At 33.9% G+C, this 20,257-nt stretch overlaps 1 protein-coding gene across 9 annotated transcripts in view; it reads left to right on the plus strand.

Moving 5' to 3' along the window:
• LOC133206059 (FH1/FH2 domain-containing protein 3-like) overlaps positions 1-20,257 on the plus strand; it is a 52,461-nt gene that overhangs the window by 30,130 nt on the left and 2,074 nt on the right. For 3 of the 9 annotated variants that reach the window (XM_061341966.1, XM_061341975.1, XM_061341971.1), the window contains 20 exons: positions 4,436-4,503; positions 4,590-4,695; positions 6,290-6,384; positions 7,185-7,296; positions 8,396-8,490; positions 8,740-8,883; positions 8,974-9,035; positions 9,191-9,343; positions 9,545-9,735; positions 9,943-9,966; positions 10,617-10,859; positions 11,382-12,505; positions 13,852-14,007; positions 14,254-14,439; positions 14,593-14,712; positions 14,809-14,970; positions 15,376-15,497; positions 16,654-16,921; positions 17,034-17,184; positions 17,333-17,494. In XM_061341966.1, the coding sequence (XP_061197950.1) occupies positions 4,436-4,503; positions 4,590-4,695; positions 6,290-6,384; positions 7,185-7,296; positions 8,396-8,490; positions 8,740-8,883; positions 8,974-9,035; positions 9,191-9,343; positions 9,545-9,735; positions 9,943-9,966; positions 10,617-10,859; positions 11,382-12,505; positions 13,852-14,007; positions 14,254-14,439; positions 14,593-14,712; positions 14,809-14,970; positions 15,376-15,497; positions 16,654-16,921; positions 17,034-17,184; positions 17,333-17,494 (3,744 nt within the window). Of the gene's footprint in view, positions 1-4,435; positions 4,504-4,589; positions 4,696-6,289; positions 6,385-7,184; positions 7,297-8,395; positions 8,491-8,739; positions 8,884-8,973; positions 9,036-9,190; positions 9,344-9,544; positions 9,736-9,942; positions 9,967-10,616; positions 10,860-11,381; positions 12,506-13,851; positions 14,008-14,253; positions 14,440-14,592; positions 14,713-14,808; positions 14,971-15,375; positions 15,498-16,653; positions 16,922-17,033; positions 17,185-17,332; positions 17,495-17,697; positions 17,752-19,152; positions 19,182-20,257 lie in introns of all 9 variants that reach the window. The other 6 variants (XM_061341969.1, XM_061341970.1, XM_061341968.1 and 3 more) reach the window with 6 other exon arrangements.

Here is a 20,257-nt window from a genome sequence, read left to right on the forward strand (position 1 = left end):
GGTGATTCAACAAGATAACCTAATTTTAGTAACAGGAGGTTATGTTAAATGTTGCAATAGCTGGTGCTTTATAGCAACATGGGAATATAATAAACTACAGAGTTGTCACCTGAAGAATTTTGTTCTAAATAGCAAAAATCAAATTAAAAAATCTTAGACTCCAAAATTTGACTCCAAACTCCACTCCAAAGTCCACTCCATAACTCCATTCCATGCCTCCAGTCCATGAATTACACGGTGCCATTAAAACATCTGGGACAGAAGTTGTGGAAAATTCAAAGCTATAATTATTACGAATTTGCCCAAAGATTTTAATTTTCAAACCCAAAAAGATTTTTTAAAGAATTTTGACATGATATTAGATAATGGCCTTGTCGTTTCTGTCAGCTTTTCGTTGTATTCAAATTACTTTTGTGATGAATATATATAAACTTTTAAATCTCCCACAAATTAAAAACTGATACTTAGAATCAGGATTAAGGCGGCTTTAACAACATGAGCTTGATGAGAGCCCCTCTATCTGTGGCTCTGTCTACTGTTGCGAGGTGTGATAGTCAGTGTCTGTGAAAAGCAAACACAGACAGAAAGATTTTCCAGATGTAATCTAATTTTCTGCTTTGTTACCCATCTTATAAATCTTAAATTTGGCATGTTGAATTCTCCTTGAGCTGAAAATACTCTGTCTATGGGGGGAAATTTACAATATATACACAGAAAATAATGAACATTTGAATTGTAGGGAAGATGTACAAAGTGATATTTTAAATATTTATGAAGGAACATATTGATATTTTCATCTTTATCTAAATGAGGTAGTGACACATGAAGTAATTTTGGTCAATTGAAAAAGATATTTTGAGATCTTACAGAGGCAGCTCTAAGTTAAAAATAGCACAAAAACTGCTAAAATATCAGGAGGATTTTTATTTTCATACACAATTTAAACTCTTGGAAGAATCTTTCAAAGATATAAACCTTAAAGATAAGAGGCCTTGTATCATTGGAAGACTTCCTACTGATGGGACACTGATAAGCAATCATAGCGGCTTCCTGTTGGAGCCTGCCAAGCTTTTTCAGCACATTGATCTAAGGCAAAGGAGAAATCGTAAATCGAAGTTTCCATGAGATGATAATTTAGTTTCTTTGAACATGTTGATGTTTTTTTCATCTATTCAGTAAACAATTTATTTTTTCATTATGTGTAAGTCTGGGATTTCATAAAAGATATATAGATATGTGACTTTGACATCCTTTTATTTTTCTAGCAATAATATTTTTTCCTTATATCATTGGGTTTTGTCTGAAATTAAGCTAATTAACAATGTTTTTGTTTTGAAAGAAATTGTCTCAGAATCAGTTAAGCATTATTATATGATGCTGAATTAATTGAATTAAAAGACCAAACCCTTAAAACAGACACCTGCTGATCCTATCATTACCCGTACCACAGGAAGTGCTACAATTAGTTACATCAACATAATTGATAAAAAACTCATTTTGTACTGTGATTCATGTACCACCTAGCCTTGCCCCTGACTTACGATAATATCCAAGCTTTATCTGATAAATATTACAAATTATAATCTGTATCTGGACTCCTCACTTCAGTGTCAGAGAGAATCAGACATCCATTGTGTTGGCAATGAGCATTTGAATATTGTAATACTTTGGGTATTATGTAAATTTAGAACAGACATTTGATGCATCAAGGTGACATTGACAGTGCAGATCTGGGTAGTGTTTCTCAGCTTTCTGCAGTTAAGTGCAGTCTTCATTCTTCTTTGTACTGGATATGTTCCATTTGTTGTGATTAAGGACTGTTTAAGGTTTCTAAGGACAATCTTAGAGGAGCATTTGGCCATGTTTTGTGTCATGGGTTACCCACAGATTCAGGCAAAGAAAGAGATGTCAGCAGGACTTAATGTATTCTCTGTTACCCCGTTAACTAGACGTACCAGAAGACGCAGAAACTGTGTCTCCACTGATTCTGAAACAATGGGTGGAGACAATTCTGTAATAGAAGGCAAGGAAATGGGAAGAAATGACACTGAAGTGATAGTGTGTGGGGCCAAAAAGGATTCTAACATTAGGAATGAGTCCATAATGGTGACTGAGGAATCCACAGCAACTTGCAGACTGGATGGACCAGTATGTTCTGTTTCTAAGGCTGTAGAAGATTATAAAAATTTCAAACCAAGCTATAAGGACAGAGATAAATTGAAAACTTTGCCTGAGATCCAAAAGGAGTGTAAAGAAAATGTCCCCAAAAATTGTAAAATCTCTGTAGAGGCCACCAAGGATTCCAGCAATCACAGTGTTTCAGAGGAAAAGGATGTATCGAAAAGAATATCTTATGTTCTTCTTCTGGGTGAGTAGGGACTAGATATTTCCAACATACACAGTGAACCCAGGAGGTGAAAAAACACATAAAGAGAAACTGTTTAAGAAGTTTCTGTCTGTGGAAGTGATGATGCATGAATTTAGGATTAACGAAGCCTATGGCAATATGTAATCAGGTTTAAATCAGTGTCTACAAATGAGGAAAAAATGGTGATACTTTAAGTCAATTTGAAACTTTTTGTATGAAGTAGGTGTAAGGGACATTTATTTATTTTGGAAAGTGAGATGTATTTCTACCTTAAAAGGAAAGGAACATTAATGTTTGGTACATACTGGTATGTAAAAGTTGTCATTAATATAAATCATCTCAGGGGAGGTAACCACCTACACCTGAGTTATTTCCCTTTAGGATATACAATGTAGGTCATTTACGCACTCAGTATGGCACAGATTTGTAAGATTATGGCAAAATTCAGCATCAAAAGTTGTTAATCATGGAGTTGCTGGAAGGTAGTCATGAAAAAAAAAGAACAGTTCTCATGTATTTTAAAGAGGTGATAAAATAAATATTGGACATGCATTCCTTCTAGCACTAAGATGTGACTGTGTTGGAAAGGTTACTTGATATTAGGGACTTTGTAAAGCAAACTACCTGCCAAATTGCATGTGTTTGATTCATTACCTCAAATAAAAAAATAAATGAAATTATTCTTTACAAAATGAACTACATGCAATTCAGATAGTTTTATAGTCTGTAATGTGTACATCCTTACTATCGATCTTACATAGATAATTTATTGTCTGAATAATGGGACATATTTACATTATTGGCATTTCATTTCATTTGCTGGTTTGTGGTGAAAATTTGTGGGGTCTCCTTGAGGTCAAGATTCATCAATATTTGAGACAAACCATGTATGTATTATGTACATTGATTTGTTATCTTCTTAGGATGAGATATAGAGGGATCAAATCTGTGTGAAGGTTTACCAGAAAGAGTGTATTCAATTTAAGAAGGGTTACAATGTTTATCCAGCAATTCAAGTCCTTAGGTCTTGTGGCAATTATGTAAGGAAATGGGGAGAAATCTTTGATCAGTAATTGATGTACTGATTGGTCCTTATAAGATGATAAGATTTGGGGATTATAAGTAGTCAGGGGGGTACTTTAATCCTTTAAAGGTGGGAATTTTACTAGAGAACAATGTTCCTTCAACAATTTGTGGTTACTTGCTATATTTTCTCTTCTGTTTACTGAGGGGTCATGTCTTAACGGTTTTATATACCTATATGTTTACCTGGCGATGATGAAGTGGGAGATAGAACATTAGTGTATGTTTACTATTGGCTTTAACTCACACTCTTATAGATAATTGTCAAGATCATCTGAAAATATTCAAATATCACTGAAGTTTGTTCAGACACAGGTAAAGTGTCACTCTATTTCTTACAGAGCACAAGATTTATTTTTTGCTTGATTTAATGCTCTATAGATTTCACATGCATATTACATCAGAGCACCAAAATAATCTTGTACCTAAGGATAATAGCAGTCAGAGAGCAGTTAAAGAAACGTGCAGGTGTATAGTGATATAAGGTGTAATAAAGTATATAAAAAGTATATTGAAGTTATGAGTCACTTCCTTCACAAATGTTCAAACTTAAGCCGGTGCCAGTAGAGTGAGGATTTATCTGTAATCCTCTGCCATTACCACACTCTGCCATATAGGAGTCTTCTGGAACACTTATCATGTTTTTCTTTGAAGATCTACACTTACACCCTACCAAGTTTCCGAAGTATTAAAAAAAAAATGACACTTTGATGAAACCTATTAATTATTTTATATATTAGGGTCACCTATATTAGTGCAATGAACTAAAATTAAAAGTGTTGTAGTAATATACAATGTTGCTTATCTAGCATTTTCTTTGTATTATATATACATAATTATATCAGTATGTGCATGGTCATTCCCTCCATTAAAACCAAGAACTAGATTTCTTTTTTTTGATGCTAGTTTGCTAAATATTAATGACAGGTCACTATATCAGTAATGTTCTTCTATTATATCGGTGATGTTTTATTATTTTTGTAGAAAAACTTCTGAATTCCCATGGAAGAGAACTGAGGCGTGCACTGTTTTCATTAAAACAAATCTTTCAGGTAAAATTGAAACAATATCTACCTATTTAATTAATGTGTGCAGTTACTTTGTTTGTTTTTTACTGATCTTTGGTGCTGTGTTTTAGGATGACAAGGACTTGGTCCATGAGTTTGTGAACAATGATGGCCTGGATTGCCTCATCAAGGTGGGATCTGAGGCGGACCAGAATTACCAGAACTATATACTCAGAGGTAGATGTCAGAAACCATACAATATCTGTGTTAATACACACAGTTAAGCATCAAATATTTTATGATTTTTTTGTGATAATCAAATACAAGGAATTTATTATGTTTAGATCACTATTACCTTGTACTACTTGCTTTCTCAAAGATATCATTTCCAGTGAAAAGGAAAATATAAAATTTAAGATTTTTTCTTTTTTTTATTATTTGAAGTTACTAGAGAAGAAAGTGACTATTTTTGGCAAAAGGCCTAAGTAATTGAATTGAAAAATATCATAAAATGTGTATTGACACCCATCTTGATTTGTTGCTGGATACTTGTATCAACCCAATCCTAATGCATGTACCAGGATGACATCGGCTAAATAGTGAAAATTCAGAGATAGTTTGAGCACAACTTCAGGGAGGGGGAAAGGGGGCATGTATTTTACATCAGCTTGAACAGCGGAACCTTGAAGTTAAACATACATGTTATTTAATTGTCAGAAAATAGTAGTTAACACTTGCTGTGTGAACCTTATGAAATAACATTGAAATCAATATGCTGAAAGTGTCACAAACAGAATTTAACACTTGCTGGTTACGTTACCTTGAGAATTCATATATCATAATAGGAAGTAGGTGCTAAGTATAACACATGTACCACCTGGAGAGAATTAAATTGTAAACCCCATAAGAAGCTGTTGTATGTATGTGTAGATATAACACAGTAGTGAACAAACATTTGCAACAAAAGATAAAAGAAGTTTAGAAGTTTATTTTAGGGATTTTTATGTTGGTTTAATGCACAAGGGTCTGCAAGGGGGTTCAAATAAGTGTTGCAAATGTAAAAGAGATTTAAGTAAACAGAGAGCTTTTATTAGGGGAATTTGTTAAAGGAAAATGCCCTGTTGAGGTCGGAACTATTTACTCATGACTTTAGTCCATACCTTTATAATGAAGTATGCTTTGTTAGTGTTTAAATCGACCAGCCTAATGTTTAGAATTGCAGACAAAGATTTCTCCTCACAGCCCTATTTACAGATTATTGTACATTGTGATTCAAACAAAAACAAAATACAATTCTAGCCTAAAATCATGACCTAGATTAAAGTACTTAATGGCAGTAGATAGTCCCTATATATTTAGATCTTTAAGGTAATGAATGATAATATTGACACCGTAATGAAAAGAATGTATCTTGACATCTCAATGTTGAAAGCAAGCAGCGGTGTTTCAAACTGCCAAATCTATAGTGTCATTTAAAGGGGTTCAAAAGATCTAAGTATATTGAGGAAGTAAAAAAATATTTTTATTTTAATAAGAATTTTATGGTGAAAGTTGACTTCACATGGCAGATATTTTGTTACCTGTGAAAAAGTGAAACAAGTCTTGCACAATCTTCGGAAAACAATGACTGTCTTAAAAAAACCATGCATGTAGGCTAAAAACACTTATGAATCTTCCATGCTAGCACTCTAAGATAAATCATTACAAACATAAAACAGCTGTAATCTATGCAAATATAGATTAGTTGTTTAGAAGATGTGCATAATGTGATTATTGCATTATTCATTTCTGTCCAATTAAGTAATTTTATTTGCATTAATCATCATTTCAGCTCTGGGACAAGTCATGCTGTATGTGGATGGGATGAATGGGGTAATAAACCACCCAGCTACCATACAATGGCTGTATTCACTTCTGTCGTCCAAGGTGAGATAACGATGTACTACTGTCCCTGCAGGAAACATTGCAGACAGTGTTGCATAAACAATATCATATTTATTTTTAAGTTTTATAAATTTGAAAATTCAGACTTTAATAAAATGTCTGAATGAACCAATGAATGAAACACAACCAGCATTTGAAATTATCACTTTTCCCCCTAGAAGTGAGAAAATAAATTTGTTCATCAGTCCATTCCAGTGCAATCATTTTATCTTGCAAGGCATATAATATATACCAAAATATTAATTCAGCAAAATATTTTAGAGATATTGTCACTATGAGAAATTGTGGAAAACACAAGAACCTCCCTTATAAATAGGTCTTTCATAATTTTTTTTCGTTGTTGTATAGTAAACTGTAAGTATATTGCGTAGTTGTGGTTTGTTTTTAAGTAGAACCTTACTTCTGAAGTTTGTGTGTACTGATTCAACTTTTGGAAACTGGAGTCTTTCTGTCATGGTCAGAACACTTGGATATGTCTCCAATGTGACAAATTTGTAGGGTTAACAGAAATGAAACCAAACCACAAACAAAAATAGAAAATTCTTTTCAACTTCATCACATTTAAAAGATACACCCTTCATTCAAAATTTAATTATTACTGGTCTTAGTATTCCCCAAGGTTGGTAGCTTTTTTCCTTTGTTCTTGCACACAATCATTAAATTTGATGCCAATATTGATTAAGTTCTGAGGAAAGTCTAAGCTGTTACACAAAGGAATAAGTTATGCTGTTTGATGATCATTCTTTAGACATAAGAATATAACAGATGATAATGTCTTCCAGTTTCGTCTAGTTGTGAAGACTTCTCTGAAGTTATTATTGGTGTTTGTGGAATATACAGAGTCCAATACAGAAATTCTCATCTCAGCGGTCAATGCAGTGGACACCAAACGAGGTAAAGTGGACACTTAGTATTATCTCCACAATGAGCTGGAGAGAGAATGTAATAATAAGTGGGTAGTCGTTGTTTCTCCCTACCCAGTAATATCTGTTAAGGCAGCTTTGACATTTAACTAAATTCTTGATTTCTGTGTTAAGGAAGTTTCATTTTCTTGGAATTTTAAGTTGTTTTTTTTTTCTTGGTTGTGTAGAAATGTTTTCCTGGTGAAAGTCATTCATATTCTGTGCAGTACTGTAAATATAGACTGTCAAGTGCAAGTATTAATTGATTAATACTTTGAAAACATATGGATTAACCATGACTTTCAATATAATACATGAACCATTCCCTAGTTCCAAATAAAAAAAAAATGTGATCCAGTTGTCCTCTCTTTTATATGAGAAGAGAATTGAAACGTCATTATTAATTAGTGCATGTAATTGCTAATTATTAACTACAGGAAGTCATGAATTCATTTATACAAGAAATCTGAACCCCCCTGTTAAAAGTACAATATGAATGAACAGAATTGTTCATTGACACTGTAGATTTGCGTGTTGGACAGCTATAAACAGTGTCAGGTTCTGTGTTAGTACGTTGAAGAGTAGCTCGAGAAAAGACTTCGTACACATATCCAGTTTTGACCTGTGGGTCAATTTCATGGCTCATTGAAACCAGGTTACATATTTAGATTACTATCTAGCATCTTACAAAAGAAACCTTGAGATGTTGATTTGACATGATGTTGATAACAATATTATGTTCCCTTTTTTATTTTTCCCAAGAATTTTAAAAAAATGTTCAATTAGAGCAAGTCATTAAAGGGATATATTTTTATACCAAGCAATGAATATAGGCCTACTTTCTTATAATTTATTCAAAGTGTAACTGAGAGCCTCAAGCACCTTTTTGTTATTGTTCGATTGTATAAATAGGCAGTGAAGTAAGCAATAAATTAGCAATAAAATAAGTGTTCAGATTTGTTTATGCTTTAATAGATTTGCTCAAATGTTTTAAGAGATTCAAAGAAAGATAACTCTGAGAGCCAGAAATAAATCATGAGTTAAAAAAAAAACTTTTCAGTATCACATTAACTTTTGTGTTTCATTATCAGGTGTAAAGCTCTGGTCCAACATAATGGGGATCCTGGATGAAAAAGAGGGAGGAGACACTGAACTCTTGACCTATGCTATGACCCTTGTCAACAAAGTCAGTCTAACATAAAATGCATTAACAGGGTGGAAGAAAAATTGCAAATTATGTGGGGAAAAAAATCAATTATATTAGATTGTCATATGATTATAATTGCAATTTTACAATATGTTTGCAAACCAAAATTTTGACAACTTTTTCTGCTTCTTTCAACTAGGGAATCCCCACCCCCATTTATTTACTTCAGTATTTGCTGTTACATTGTATTCCAAATTTGTTTAAACACTTTAGAAAACATTGTTCTAGGTTCTAAATGCCATCCCAGACCAGGACACGTTCTACGATGTCACTGATGCTCTAGAAGAGCTTGGAATGGAAAGGGTCACACAGAGACAGATGAACAAAAATGGAGCTGACCTTGACCTCCTTACACAATTCCAGATCTATGAGGTAACATTTGTAACAATGAAGAAAAGATTTACAAGCATAAGTCAACTTCAGCAGCAAGTGATGATTGAATTTTTTTTTTTTTTTTTTTAGGCTGCTTTAAAAGCTGAGGATGGGGAAGATGATGGCAGTCAATCTCAGGTCGAAAACCTTAGGTAACTCTTCTACTTCTGACTATATAATTCAAGGAAAGTTTTGTAAACATTTGTTACACAAATTATAGCACTGTAAATATATTTCATGATACGTGTATATTCTGTTTTATAAAATGGATGATGACAGTTATAAACACATGTCATTCCTTTCTAAGGAGAACACCAAGAATAAAATCAGAGGGAGAAATGGGTAGAAAGAGCCGGCGATTTTCTCTTGGAACAGGTCCCAACAGACTGGCGAAATCAAGAAGTGTGCCGGAACTTCAACCTGCCGAAGAATACAAACTTCGAAAAGAAAAACAGAAAGAGTTTGTATCTTATTTTATTATATGCTTACTTTTACTATGAATGATGAATACAAATATCTGAAGTGATATCAATAGTCTGTTGGACATAAACTAAGTGGATTCATGTAGTGCTTCAATCTTCTAGAATTAGTTGAAATTAAAATCAATTTAGGATGTGTTTTAACATGTATTAGTAGTTAACTTGGAGCTAACATTTCACAGGAGATGCCAGCTTGTCCCAGAAGAACATGAACAACATGACCAGCTTCCAGATCAACAGCTGAGGATGAAGAAGTTTGAGGAACTCCAACAGAACATGGAGGAAGTACGACCCCCGGACAAATTACTCTCCCCATCTCAGAAACAGGTTAATGGTTCAGCAGAGAAAGATCCAGCGTGTCGCCAGTCTTCCTGTAAGTTTGAGTACTGCCGTGTCAGTGTAAAGAATGAATGTTGTGTAAAACCAAACCTGATCTTAATCACTTCTGGAAATATAGTCTCTCTCTGTATATGTACTACAGGGTCACATTCCCAGTTTTATTTTCAGTGTTGAAGTAGATCTCTGTGTTTTTAGTTGATTAGTAGTATGCATGGTTTATTTTGTGAATGTCTGTTTTTAGACCCAGCATTTGAAGTCAACACTAGTAAGTAAATTTAGGGTTTTCACAGCTTACCAAGTGTTCTTCACATATATTATCTGAGCCTTGAAACACTTTTGATGGCAGAACAAATCTTTTTATTCCTTATTTGCACCACTTTAGTTTTCTGTTTGATATATAAGTAAAATCTCCGAGTTAGTGTTGTGATAAATCAGGGGAAAGGGGGGAGGGGGCATCAGAAATATTCCCTTACATAGATATCTTGTAAAATCAAACAGAAAACTAGAATTATCTAACTTGCTTGGATCCTTCATTCTTGCTTTCAGTTAATAAGGCAGAGCAGAAAGATATATTCTTCCAAAATATCCCACCCCTTGTATTCCATATCACAAATGCATCTTATATTGTTCTTTGTCTTGCAAGTGTAGAAGCACATTCTTATTTCTGGTGAAATGTGTTGTGCTAGTCAAGGGTGTATTATATTATTATATTTCAGACTGATTGGGAAGCAAATCATATATATATATATATTAAATTTTTATTGCCCACAAGTTTCTGCCCTGCACAGTCTTAGGTGGCATGAAAACATTGAATTTTCAAGTAAAACATTTGGATTGTTTTTGGATTTATGGCCTCAGTTTGATTTTTATTTGCTGTGAACTTTGACCTACTAACAACGCATGTCCTCCCAACAGATGTACCAAGGACACGTCAACAACGTAGAGAGCGCCAGCGTTCCTTTCTTAAGGAACAGGAAATGGAGCGAGCACGGCAACGTGTCTCAGACCGTTACCATGACATTGAGCATGATCGTGCTTCTGTGGCCAGCACTTCCAGCACGGGGTCATGTGATAGTAACTCACACCCTGTGGAGATTGAGTCTAAATACTCGTCACTGAGCTCTCTCAGTGATGTAGAAACAAATGACCATTCAAGGGGTAAGAGTGTAGAAAATGTAGAGATAGAAGACATAGATTTAGTGTTATATGGATCTACAGTAGAGAATAGCTAGTTTTTTATCTTGCAAGACAAAAATATTAATATAATCATGAACATATTTGTATCTAAGTAAACTGATTTGATTAAAATGAGACTTACATTTGTATATGCACAAACTTTCTATTTTATTTCACAATTTTAAAAATTCAACCTGAATAAAATTATACCCTGTATATATTTCCTAATACCCCTTTCTTATCATGTACTTTATAATAAGCATAAGCATGCACTGACAATCAATTCATACTCTGCATGATCTGAAATACTTGTATTCTAAGATCTGCATGGCCAGATTGATATTTTCAGAGCTTTATTCAATGGAATTGTAAGAAATGTTAATTGATATTCAACTACATATTTCTGTTCAAGCCACCTAAAAGATGATGAAGTTTGTTATACATGTATATTGCTTTGGATTTTAACAATATTTCAGCCACTCACTGTTAATTGTATAATTTTAGTTCATGACAAAAGACGAGGACAACAGAAGCCTTTATTACAACCACAGAAACCTGAGGACACAATCTCTAAAGAATCTGGCTACAACAGCAATGATGAAGCATCTCACAGTCAACAAAACAATCTGGACTCTAGAAATAACGAAATCAATGACACGCTCAATCAGAATCAGAACGGTATGTTGGAGGAGAATGGGCTGCCACAGGACATGTCTAGTAATAGTCGCTGGCTGATGTACATGAAAAAACAAAAGGAGAAAGAACATGAAGAAGAAGAGATACCAGAACCAGGGGTCCTTAAAAGGCACCCCTCCATTAGGGGGGACACTAGCCTTACCCAGAGAAAGGAAACTCTGGAGCAGGGACTCATAGGAAATTCTCTTATGCCTCCCAAACCCATAGAGACAATTGAAGAAAAAGATAACAGACTCAAAGATCATATTGACAAATTCTCCAGTGGGCCAGGTGTAACTGAGTCAAAAGAAAAGCAGGCACCAGTAGGAGATAAGTCAGGGTTAATCAGTCGTGCCAAAGAGGGTCTTCAACAACAAACATCTGTGAAAAAAACGGAACCAGCCGCACCAGTTGAAGTGAAAAAGACAGAAAGTGACATACAGTGGGATAAATTATTACAAAAATTACACAGACCTTTGAAAATTAAGGATGTTGATTTTACTGATCTCAAGGATTCTGAGGATGAGGATGTGTTTTCACCTCCTAAAGTGGCATTTAATCTGGCATTGGGTCCTCCTCCTCCCCCAGGGATACCAGGGATGGTACCCCCACCTCCCCCACCACCCATTGGTGGAATACCCCCACCCCCTCCACCACCCTTTGAAGCTCCTCCTCCACCACCTCCTCCTCTAGGAGGAATTCCTCCCCCACCCCCTCCCCCTGGGGTATCCCCAATACATGATCTACCAAAGGTAAACCTTCCACCAGCTCCAGGGGCAAATCTGAAGAAAGTGAAAAAGACTATAAAACTTCACTGGAGGACTGTTCAGCCAGAAGCACCTCATCCTTCTACCAAAGGAGAAACAATCTGGAAGGACATTGTGAATGTGAAGGTGGATCCAGATAAACTAGAGCACCTGTTTGAGACCAGGAGCAGTGAAATCAACAAAAAGGTCAGTTTTATAATGTTAGAGGCTTAAGCTAGGGAACACTGCTCAGTCTTTGTTGTTTTGCATTAACCATTTTCATATAAAGTAATCAAAAAGGTAGATATTAATTTATATAATGAAATTTACCATGTAAATGTACATACTCCATTCTTTAGAAAGAATATCAACAAAATAACAATTTTATAAGATATGGTCATTTACAAGAATGTATAAATTTGCATAATTATTAGATGTTGTTTACTAATTTGTAGACTAAAATGAACTTATAAATAAATGGTTAGATGTATTATTAATGTATCTTGCAATATACATATATTTTTAAAAAAAAAGATAAATGACGAAAGGCTTATTGAAGAATTGGGTCTCAATACTAGTATCACTCTTGTGTGAAGCTTTGAATATTTTGCTGTACATGCACTGATGTTGGATTTTATTGTCTTTCTATTTCATGCTGTGCTAACTCATCGCTGACACACATTCCATGGTTCTATAATGTTGTTGGCTAATTGTGCATGTGTATTGGCGTGTTTGTTAACACGCACAGGAATCGGTAAGGAAAAATAAAAGAATCAAGTAAAATTCTCAAAAATTATTTCCCATAATATTCTGTAGATCTCATTAATAAATCTCTGTATAAAACAGCACTATCATCAGGTGTTGGGTCCTTTCACTGGAATTGTTCCTCTCCGATATTTTCACAAGGCCTTGTCCCTTGTTTTTGTTTCATATACATGTACTCTAGAATTGATATACTAAATAAAATAAATGCTATACTTATCCAAACATCTTTCATAACACTCATTTTGCTTGTCTCTTTAATTCATGTATTACTAATAACTGTTTAAATACTAATTTCTTCAACTTATAACTCTTACTCAACCTTTTAATGATTAATGAAATATTACTGTATTTCACTCATTATATTATGTACCAGTTTAGAGCCTTCCCCAAGTGTCCTCTTTTTTAAACATCACAGTAATTACTCTGAGTCCTGAGCACTTTATGTTATATAGATAAAGCTGTACCTGAAATTTAATTGCCTTATCTTTAAGCACCTCTCCATATTGTTTCTCAGCTCTTAATTCTCTTAATCTACATGTATCCAAACTCTTGAGTCTCCTCTAATATCTGTAAATTTTTTTCTGATTAAAGAAGAGTATTCAGAAAGTTGTTTAAAAAACTACTGTTTCTTTCATGTCATAAATATTGATAAAGCTTTTTCTCATGACATTTTATGAATTTTATAATGATTTGGTTAAAGAAAAGGCGAAAGTTATATAAATCAAAATTTATGTTCTTAATGTGTTTAAATTTTGATAAACTCTAAATTTAATTTTGAATAATTTTAGCGTCAGGAAACAACAGGCAAGAAAGAAATCACTGTGCTAGATGCCAAACGATCAAATGCCATAAACATTGGTCTTACAGTGCTGCCGCCACCCAGAACTATCAAGGCGGCCATTTTGAAAATGGATAATGCCATCATGAACAGAGAAGGCATAGAGGTAATAGGAGCACATTGTTCTTTGAACAGAAGTAATGTTATTGTGGAACTTACTATTCCAGAAGAAAAACATCTATTTGGATTCTTTATAATCATGCAATTATGACCTTACCAGTGGAAGTCAGATAGATATGTAGAAATTTATATTTTATCTATAGACACAATCAGAAAATATGATAGGAGATACATGTAATAGGAAAATTGCCATGCTACTTTCATGAACTTATAACACTCGTTTCCTTTTCAGAAAATTCTCACTGGAATGATCCCAACAGCAGAGGAAAAGACAAACATTTTGGAGGCCCAGATGGCTAACCCAGATATCCCGTTGGGAACCGCTGAGCAGTTCCTTCTCACTCTATCCTCCATTAGCGAGTTGCAGGCTCGACTCTCTCTTTGGCTCTTCAAACTTGACTATGAAACTATAGAAACGGTGAGTTCATTATAGAAACAGTAAGTCCAATATATTATGATAAAAAAAAAGACAAATATGAATCCACAGATCTTAAATGAAAAAAAATTGAAATATTTAATAAGTTGTGGTCGAAGATACAGAACATGATAATGACTTCTTTTTTTTTTGCAGGAAATATCTGATCCACTTTGTGATTTGAAAAAAGGCATTGATGAACTGAAAAAGAATAAAACATTTAAATGTATTTTGTCTGTGATATTAACAATTGGAAACTTCCTTAATGGTGCTCAGGTGAGTTTTGTTTTATTAAGAAGTAGTTTATGTAAACTTCTAACTTTATATTTTAAAAAAGTTATATTTAAAAAAAATTATATTCATTTATTTCAGGCCAGGGGATTCAGTATTGAATACTTGGCAAAAATTCCAGAAGTTAAAGATACTGTTCACAAACACTCTTTACTCCATCATTTGTGTGCCATCATCATCGAACAATACCCTGACACAACAGACCTGTATTCCGAGATAGGGGCACTGGCTCGCTGTTCTAGGGTATGTAATCCCTGTCTAAAAAACATACCTGTAATTATAGACAGGAGCACTTGTGTACAATTCTAGGATGTTTAACCATTCTACAGCACAGCAGATCCGTGCTTTGATACTGGTCCCTAGAGATGCTAAACCCATTTCTTACCTAATCTTTACTCACAGACAAAATCATTGGTCCACTTTTTTTAGCAAACATTCCCCCAAATAACTGGCTTGCTGTTCTATGGTAAGTCATGCAAGACACAGAGTCCTTTAATCATAAATAGAATCAGTGACTTGCCTTTTTCAGTGAAGAGGAATTGGCAATTGTTCTGGAAGACCCATTCAGCTCTCTCAAATGAAGTTTATAATACCATGAATTTTCTCTAACCTTAACAGTGTGTGACTAAGTTGAATTACATTTTACAGGTAGATTGGGATGAGTTGGAGCGCAAGCTGGAGAAGTTAAAGGGAGACTGTAAGGCATCCTGGGATCACTTACGTGCAATAGCTAAACACGAGGGGGGATCCACCTCCAACCTCAAGTCAAAGTATGTCATAGCTTCAGTTTTGTGTGTAAGATCTGTATTGTACTTTAGCTAAACATGAGGGGAGGTCCACCTCCAACTTCAAGTCAAAGTATGCCTTAGCTTCAGTATAATGTTGAACATCTGTATTGTGCTATAGCTAAACACAGTTTAAGGGGGGAGTTCCACCTCCAACTTCAAGTCAAAGTATGTCTTAGTTTCAGTATACCGTAAATCTGGAAATTTTTACTGTAGATAAATTTTTAGCAAATTTGCGCTTGCATTGCATTCGCAAAAATATTTTTCTTAAAAATAAATCAACAACAAATAATATAACTAAAAATTTTGCTGACAGCTTTTTTTAACCCGGTGAACAAGTGTTCGTAAGCAATGGTCATTTTAAGAAATCTGTTTATACTACAAGAAAATTACCCATGAAAATAACTACATTCAATATCGCCGGATGGTTTGACAGGCAGTAGGTCTCTTTTAAATTAATTCTCCAAGAAAGAAAGTCCAGTTGTTTTATCTAACAACAAATCCCTAGCACGACAGAATCTTACCGGAGAACATAGTCTTGTGTATAATGCAATCCAACGAAAGAAAGGAGATGGCATGTACATGCAAAATTCATTGCACATTCGTAACTTATAAACTGTTATGAAAATTTTAAGTGCTTTTTATTTTGAACGTGAATGACAATTCGCAAAATTTTAAAACGTAAAAATTAATCAACATCTTTTTGACCCAGATTCGCAAAAATAAATCGACGTAAAAATTTCCAGATTTACGGTAATGTCTAAGATCTGTATTGTACTATAGCTAAAAATGAGGGTTGATCCATATTCAGCCTCAAGACAATGTATGTCTTATTATAAAGGGCCAAGTTTCAGAATATGTGGGGGATCTATTTTGTGAAATGGCTAAACACAAGGGTGACTCCTACTTCAACCTCAAATCAAAGTAGTTCTTAAAAGAAGGGGCTAGGTTTCAATGTAATATTTCTCATTGATGATGGTGTCTAAAATATCTTTTAAAACCTCTTTTTTCATTCTATTTTAAAGAGAGATTGTACAAGTATGGAATACTGTGTTTATGTTTTAGTTGATAAAATATGTCCTTATTTAAGATTTATAAAAAATTATTATTAAGTTATGAATGTGGTAATAATTTTGAACAGGTTATCTGAGTTCCTAGCTGATGCAGCACAGAGGATCATGATTCTAGAGATTGTGTTCAGGCGGGTGATCAATCGTTATCATAAACTGCTCCTATACATGGGAATTCCTGTACATTTTGCTAAAGACATGAAAGTGAACTCATTTTGTAAAATTGTGAGTGAATTTGCACTGGAATACAGAACAACAAGAGAGAAAGTACTGCAGCAATTGGCAAAGAAGGCAAATCAGAGAGAAAGAAAGAAGACAAGGGGAAAAATGATTGTTGATGTATGTTGAGAAGAAACGTGAACTTCTTTTGTGCTTATATTTGAAGTGAGTGATTGAAAGAAATAAATTTTAATAATTACAAGATTCTAATTATTCCATTTTTTGTGTTTAGACGGCCAACTTTTCACGAAGTCGGTCTAAGGACGATGGGAACATGAGCGAGGACCATGCTAACTTGCACAAACTTCTGTCCAATGGCTACACAAGTTGTGATGATAGGGGTCTTCCGGGGCTGAAAAGTCGCAGTCGAAGATCAGGACCACGTAAGGGATTATCAACGATTTCCATTTAGTGTTATTTTAACAATAGAGTGAATTTTAAAATATGTACTGGATGCAATTATAGAATGCTTAGATTCCATAATTGTATTTTCAATATTATGTAAATGAAAATGTCTTGTTCTTTTTTCAGTTGATTCCAAGTTTTCATCATCTCGAGGGTGTGTTACCACAGACTCGGAGATGTATGACACTGGAGATGACGAGATTTTAGAGGCGTGTGTGAGAACAGCAACTGCAGCATCAAGTAGAGCCCCCAGGGAGAGAAAACGAGCAAGCAGACATCGAAAATCTTGTATGTATCATTGTGTCCATCATTGGTTCTTAAATTCATTGATTAATTTGAATAATTGTAGAATAAATGACTGAAATATTCTTACATCCAATGGTATGAAAGCCACACTTTATATTTACAAATGAGTACCTGAAGGTATGTCAATCAGTAGAAAATCAGATAGGTTTTGAATATCGTCATGAATATTGCCTCTGTAATTCCAGCCGTTCCAGTTTTAGACCCCAGACTTTTAGAAATGTATTAAGTGTCCTGCTCAGGTAAAGATTGCCCCTTCGGTGCCCCTGACTTAAGTTATGAGGTCAGACAGGCTTCGAGTGCAGTGTTCAGAGAAGTACTCTTCATCTCCATGGAATTGCGCTCAAAAGATTTTAAAAATTATGTATGCATTAATGCACATACAATAGGAATCAATGTATATTTTGGAACATTCAATTTATGCAAAGTTCATGGACGATGAAGAAGGACTTAAAATTTTCCAAATGATTTTATTTGTTTTATTGCATTATTGAATTATGATTGACTTGAGAGTCTGAATGAAAAAACAACCTTTTTTTTGCCTGTTAGTTTCCTTTCAGAAAAGCTGTGTTATTTTCAATATGATAACAGTTTCATTAACCATGATGGCTATGCAGCCTTTCTGATAAATGACATCTTTACCTCCAATTAAATCTTGTTTAACACAGCCGAATGGAGTGATTTGCTGTCTGAAATTGTCAACAGCAATATCTACCGAACTCGCATATCAAAGGAGGAGGATCAATAAGTAAAATCCCTTTATATCATTTATGCATACCGTAATCAGGAGCAGAAACTCTAACCTGTACAACATAACAATTTAAGCGCTTTCTAATAAGAGAGAAATACTGCTTTTTCAGAATTTTGAGAAAATAAACTTCTACAACTGGTGGTGCCAAGATTTTATTAGCAAATTTAAAAAAAAAAAGCCCATAAATACCTTGAACTTAGTGATATCCTTCAGGAATCCCAGCAAGAAATATTTTATATTATTGCTTTATCATGTTCCTAGACCATTTTATTATGAATCTGCTTTCTCATGTGCCTGAATAGGTTCAGTTGATGAGGTGGTCTGCTTTCTCAACAAGCCAATATACAAGATTTGAGCTTTGCTCACATGCATGAAATTTTATTGCAACTAAGATTTTTTCAAAAACATTCTATCTAAAATATCTGATACAACTTAAGAAAATTGAAAAAAACATAGATCATATGAATTTAAATGCATTTAGATATGTAAATACAGTCCTGTAGACCAAGCTATATGGTTATTATAACAAGATGATTAATTTCTTATTTTTTAAAGTATCCAAGAAAAGCCTTTTAATATTTATGTATGCTAACTTTAAGCTGCACCTTTTGCATTTAACAAGATTGAAGGATAAATGGATACACTGCATGTTGTTGAGAAGAGAAGTAGAAAATGAATACTAGATAGAGGAACCACAGTTTGTCTACAGAATCTACTAATCTGTATCATGTTCATTTGATCAACTTTTCATCTGAGTCAAAACAAAAAAAAAGTTCAAATTGTATTTAATACATCTCTCATGTTGTCATGTCCATTAGGTAAAGACTTGGTTATCATCACCTGATATCGTCCATTAGTAATGTTTATATACTGTCATTGGCTTTGTTTTCAGTTTGGGATAGTGACACTGAACACATTTAGGTAATCTCATTGTCACAGCCAGCTGTTTGCTCGTGCTCAGTTTAAACAAGTTTCTGTGTTCCGTTATTTCAAATGTATTGATGCTTTCAGTGAGCTGGTTTGATTATTTTTGTTTTGTAGTGTATTAGTTTAAGTAATGAATTACTTTCTAGTCACTGTAGTTTCATTTGTAAAAATATGCAGAAACTGTAGAGAAATTAGAACTATTCTGGCAAAGATGAAATAGTAAGGATTATCTATCTGAAAGCATTAAAACATTCGTTGATTTTTTGTTAGAACCAAGTTTATTTATAAAATGTCTCTTGAATTCTCCCAACTCTAACATGTGACCCTTAAATGATCTAAATAATTAGTAGATGTCTCTGTTTCTGTAGGAAGTCCTATATATCTGAATTCAGAGACTGGTAAGATAAACCTTAAAATCACAAGGTGATGGTGCTTGTTGTTTGGTAAAAAGAAATTCTATGTGAAGCAATTGAAATAAATTAAATCGGTTCATTGTAAGACATCGTAACAAACCAATTTTCAGGGTGGAATGATGTTTGGGATGCAGAAACTGGTAGATATTTTCCTATGTAGTGACCTAAAGTTTGGATGTGTGATATTAAAATCTCCTAGAGTTTATTTTAGCTAAACAAAAAACCTTATATACGCATTTAATATTTCACTATTTCTAGATTCTGATCACATAACCTGAAGTTGCACAAAATTTAAAAAGCTACGTACAGTAACGTTGAGCAATGAAAGAAATTCAGTATACATTTTGACTGACCAAATACTTGGTCAAAAACTATACCCATTTAAAATTGTTTTAAAAAATTCCTAAAAAGCTCCAAAGAGACAGCATGTATTTAAATGATCGACAAAAACGGCATGAGGAATGGTATGAGAACTGAATTTGGGTTGCTAGTTGTTAGTTTTGCATTTTGTCTGAAATATTTTTTAAATCTAATACTTGTATTAGTTTCATTATGTAAAGTATATTTATGGCCATGTAAAGTAAATTGGACTGTTTTAGCTATGAAAAATTGTGTTGTTTTCTGTTTATAGATTTTCTTATTTAATTGTTGAGTGGC

Source organism: Saccostrea echinata, unplaced genomic scaffold, assembly GCF_033153115.1.
Source record: "Saccostrea echinata isolate AGI-Se365-2 ecotype Australia unplaced genomic scaffold, CSIRO_AGI_Sech_v1 ptg000054l, whole genome shotgun sequence".
NCBI classification, from domain to species: Eukaryota; Metazoa; Mollusca; class Bivalvia; order Ostreida; family Ostreidae; genus Saccostrea; species Saccostrea echinata.